Consider the following 5581-nt stretch of genomic DNA (forward strand, 5'->3'; position numbering starts at 1 on the left):
TGCGCTCTGGGCGTTTTCCACCAGGCAATTCAACGATTATAGCTGGTGACTATATATATATATATACCCACATCGTATTATCACATATTATTAAATTTCCCGTTTTTGAAGTCTCCGTAATATATTACCTATATTAATAGGCATGGAAAAAAAGCTTACATTAGAATTCTAATTTTTTGATTTTCAGATATACTAGGAATACCTATAAAGACCATAATGTTTTAAAATTAAGAGGATCTAATATATAAAATATTATTTTGTATGCGTACCTATCTGGAATTTAAATATATTCTCAAACATATCGCTGTTATTTTTTTCTCGAAACGCATAGTGATCAGTCAACAAACAAAAATTTCGCGACTTCTTCGCCACAGCGCTCGAGATTAATGAGCGAGTGTGAATCGTTTTAAGACAACAAATCGCTGATTAGGCCATGTTTCAAGACAGCTGCGACTCGCTGGGCACGAGATCGCTGCCCAGACGCGATCGGTCGTCGCCATCGTCGTTGATTTGCTCCACGACCCGCACAGGACGACTAGGAAGCGCGTCCGGTCAAGTCATCAGCCATGAAACGCTTCCGGTCTCGTTTTCCGACGTGCCGTTGTTCGACGGCGACGACGACGATGATGGTGGCGACCGGGCGTTCCAATGTACGTTGGTCATTATCAAACCGGAAGTCGCCCGGCTGATGTACAAGGTGGAATGTGTAATGGCGCAAAATGGATTTATCATCAAAACGGTTTGTGTACAATTCATGCGCTCTTGCGTCGCATAGATAGTAGCGAATTTACGCGGGGCTGGGGGAGCAATTGCCCCTAGGCTGCCCTAGCCCTAAATTCCGAGTCCCATAAAGGGGTGCCGCCCCGATGCTTGAGATGCAAAGTAGGTGAAAAACATGACAGCAATAATGCATTTTTATTTTTACTATATTAAACTCTAAGTCAATCGTTTTTTTCATTTTAACATAATACGTATTTATTTGTGAAAATACAATAAAATGAATGACAAAGTCAAAAGTAAAATTTTGACTCTATCATACTAAGTGTGGCCCTATTAATATTTATCATTTTTTTTTAAATGTATCCAACATACATTCGTACCTATAATATTATCGTTGTCCTCTTAATAATAACCGTAGCCAGCAGCCGTATTATAACACCGAGAGTGATATAACCTCCATCGTCGATTATGATCGATCTATAAGACTTGTGGTATAAGTGAGCAAAGTATTTTCTGCAGAGCCACAATCAAGTCAGTAAGTCATTTTTGTTTTTAACATCATAAAGTTAATTTTATCATAAGAATTCTTTTTCAAACTATAGATGCCTATAAAATATTTTTTTCCCTTGGGCGGAAAATTCCTATAGCACGTCCTGATATTATCTCGCGTTTAAATCTCTCGTAGTACAAATAACAAAGTCCCGCGTACTATATTTCGTCTTACATAGAAGGAAGTGTTTCGATTGACCCGGGATCAGGTGGCGGAGTTCTACGAAGAGCACGCACTGGCCCCATACTTTACCAGACTAGTGGATCACATGTCCGGAGACCCGGTAGTGGTGTACGTGTTGTCCAAGAGAAATTGCGTCGAAGAATGGCAGCGACTGATCGGGCCGGCGGACGTTACTCGGGCCAAACGCTTGTTTCCGGTCAGTCTGCGAGCCATATACGGCACGGAGCAGGGACCAGATCCGGTAGCCAACGCTTTTCACGGCAGCGATTCTCCGGCCGCAGCGGAGCGGGAAATAAAATTCTTTTTCCCAAACAGTAAGCACCGATTTTCTGCACGATACTTATACTACATTATGACCGCGCTTTGCAAATTTATTATTTTATTGGACCATTAAAATATTATACGATTTCCTCATGTTCAACTTCAGATAAATTGGATGCGACCACGGGCGGCGGAGATGACTTGGTGGAGTACATAAAAGACGCCATGATGCCAACGATTTCCAAAGGTCTGTCCGAAATGTTCAACATCCAACCCAACGACCCTCTAAGGTGGTTTGGAAAATGGTTGTTAACCAGGGATGTATAATGTATATTGTATAATAGCATGTACATAATATTATTGTTACATTGTTTTATTCGTTGTATTTTATTTAGCGTACGGTTAATCAAAATTTAACCTTCATTCGTTTATTGTTGCCATGCACATGGTTGAGAAGACGTCCGCACTCTTTCGGTTTATGAAAAAAAAACGACTATCCTGATTCGAGGTGAGCGAAGAACGGAATTCGTTTTATGTCCGATGATATCGTATGTTCTTTTGAACAAGCATACGGCATCATGTATAGGCAATATGTATACAAGATTGTGTGCAAAAGTTACGAGGATGAAATTTTATATTTTTTAAACATGTACAATAATTTAGGTTTAGGTAAAGGCTTACAGTCTTACAAGTTACAGGTACCGTTGTCAATTAGGCAGTACCTAGTCACAAACTATCATTGGCAATGTATACATATTTGGTAATTTTGAAATGCATAACATTATAATTATACAAACCTAATTTACCTAATAGTATAATTAATAATAATATTATTATACATTGCATCAAAATAAATTTAATACTAAACAACTAAGTATGATTAATGATTATATTAATACAGTATTAAAAAAATATAATCTTTCAACATTCTAATATTTAAATTTAAATGTCTATGTCAATAGAAGGTATTTTCTTTCTGTTGAATTTGCATTAAACGGATCAATTATTGAATCAAAATTAGTACTTTCAATATGTAAAATAGTCATGTTGTTACTATATGCGTCTTTCTTGACCAATGGAGTTTCTCTTAAATGTTTTGAGGAGACGAAGAGATGCAGACGATCGCTTAAAGCAGCTCATTAGAATGGATGGAACAGTTTTATAAATACAGTACGAGTACATATTGTCAAATGAGCTAATTAGGTATTTTATAAATACAAATACAAATTTTCAGTAATATTAGTTGATGAACACTATTTCCCAAATAGTTTGAATTCTGCTTTAAATCATAGAAGTCAGTATTGTTGGTGTAACAAATTTCTAAAATATCTTCATCTATTGAAATTCAAGTTTCACTTTGGTTTTGGTTTTACTCAAAAATGATGAGAAGAGATTTCTGTTATCATGATGTATTGTGATGGCAAATGTAAAAAAATTAACCTTTTCTTTATGAGTTAAGTTTATTTTATTTTCCATCATAACTTTAAACTTATCGAGTTAATTATTTTCTTTATTCATTTTTAACTTTAACTGAAGGCAATTTAATTGAATTAACTTGTTACAGCTAATATTTTCCATAAACTTGCCCGCCCAACCTTGTAGATACCTTCTATACGACAGGTAATATAACTAATTAAAAATAACTACTAAGATTATGGGGTAGGAACTTAATTTTAGATCTAGTAACCCCACTCACATCTAAAAAAGCCGGTGACATTTGCTCTAATCTAAAATTTGAGAAATATCGCCCACATTGTACAAAAATTACTTTAAAATGTTGAAAAATGACGTTACAAACAAAAAGTGCAAAAAAAAAATATTCTGCATCAAGGGAGCATGAAACAAATCTTAACATCCTAACTCTAATTATTATATTATAGAAATGTTAAGTGAGAAACTGAGGAATAATATGTATATTATAACTTTTTAATGGGTAAATCAAAATTGTCCAAAATATTAAATCTAAGTACAAGTTTAATTAATGTTGTAGTAATAAAAAAGGTTATTTTAGATCCAATATAAGTATGTGCTAAGACATTTTTTAAATGATAATTATTTAGTTTAAAATGAACAATAAAATACCTTTGTTTAACATAATACATACTTTAGTGATAACATCATTTTTTGTTTTATTCATTTGAATATAATTAAGTACACGCTATTAATTATTTTTGGTCGTTCCATAATGAACGCATTCAAAGCCTAATTAAATTAGCTTAAATTTAATAAATGTACTCAAAATGAGTACAAAATTAATCCTAACTTAAGTTTATTTAATACAAGAAGTTATGAGCTCTCGTTGGTCTGTAAAAATATTACCCACCGCATGAATATGTATTTAATAATGTAACACATTGCAAGATCATAAGGACTTCATTATTAACTCAAATATAAGATCACTATTAAGTAAAATGTTTGAATCACATAAATTGTACACTCTGTCTAGGAGTGCACAAAAACGTGTAGCTTTTCACTGCAATATAGCCATATCAGTTGCAAAAGAACGTTAAATAATTTCTCCTAGATGTATACACAAAACGCAAATCACACTCCTCGGTCGATGTTCTTCAACTGCTGGACAGTGTCACGAGTATTACATGTATATTTACAAGTTTTGATAAAATATATTAATTGTATAACCAAAAATAATACACTACAATGTTGTAGTTCAAATAAGAATCAGAACGCCAGTTGTACAATAATTTTCTGTTTCTGTTTCTGTTTCTGTACAAATTAAGGTGAATAATTGAAAATATTAAAGAAAATTTTTTGTGTTAAATTTTGTAGTTTTATTGAATATCAAACATTGTACATAATTATTATCCATCGGAATAATAGTCAAAGTACACACGGAAATGGTCAAGCAGTATCAGGACAGCTTACAACTTCAACTTGGTTCTTCTCCAGTGACGCCTCTTGGCGTTATATCTGAAATATAAAAAAAATTAATAAAAATCAACTAGTTCATACTCAATTATAGTTAAGTAAAACTAGCTACCAATATTTATATACTATCAGAGTTGAACAAGATGCTTAAGTTCTTCTTCAGCAGACTTATTCTTTAAAAAAATATTATTTTTGTACTTAGATAAGAAATCTTAATAAAATTACACTTATATGTTGAGTTTGCACCTTATGGTTAAATATATATTCAACTTGTTCGACATTACAATATTCCAGTAGAAATTAAAAGACAAATGAAGTTATTTCATGAATTAATAAAGGCAAAAAAAAATTGTAAGATTTTAAGTTAGTCATACAAAGGGCCACTAGGTCAAAATACATAGTAACTTGTATTCATGTGAAATTCAAGTTTATATTAAGAACATACCAGTCCACTATAATTTATTGTTTACATCTTTAATCCACACGCACATAGAAAATAATTTAAGCATTAATACTTTAATAGTGTGTATTTAAGATATATGAGTAATGTTTAAAGAGTAAAATCGCCTATTCTAAAAATAACATAGAATAATGAACTTTTGGGGGGTTTTAAATTTCAATTTGTCAAAATATTCTCATTGAATATAATATCTAATAGGCAACATTATTTTAAAATAAAATACAAAACTGATTAATTAGCCATCAGTTACATTATATTTCATTTTTGTAACAACTCTATTCCACGAGACAACATGTTACATGATAACCACAATGGGCCAGCTTCGAGCAACCCATCCACCTAATTCTCGATAAGTAGCACATTATTGTTGGTGACATTTAGTTACATGGAAAAGATATGACAGCCTCATTATACATGCCCAGAACCGACATGTTCTCTTGTGTAACAGAGTATAATGTTTCTAAGATAATTCAAAAACTATAAAATACTATTATGAATGCATATTAGGTGACACTTAGATA

At 32.6% G+C, this 5581-nt stretch overlaps 1 protein-coding gene across 1 annotated transcript; it reads left to right on the forward strand.

The window, feature by feature from the left end:
- Window positions 1-306: 306 nt before the first annotated feature.
- On the forward strand, window positions 307-2041 carry LOC111037661 (nucleoside diphosphate kinase homolog 5-like). The gene is given in 4 exon segments (XM_022320345.1): window positions 307-411; window positions 414-739; window positions 1449-1767; window positions 1881-2041. Coding segments are annotated over 4 exon segments (831 nt in total). The 5' UTR covers window positions 307-386.
- The last annotated feature ends 3540 nt before the right edge of the window (window positions 2042-5581 follow it).

The sequence above is a fragment of the Myzus persicae genome, unplaced genomic scaffold (assembly GCF_001856785.1).
Source record: "Myzus persicae strain clone G006 unplaced genomic scaffold, MPER_G0061.0, whole genome shotgun sequence".
In the NCBI taxonomy this organism is placed as follows: Eukaryota; Metazoa; Arthropoda; class Insecta; order Hemiptera; family Aphididae; genus Myzus; species Myzus persicae.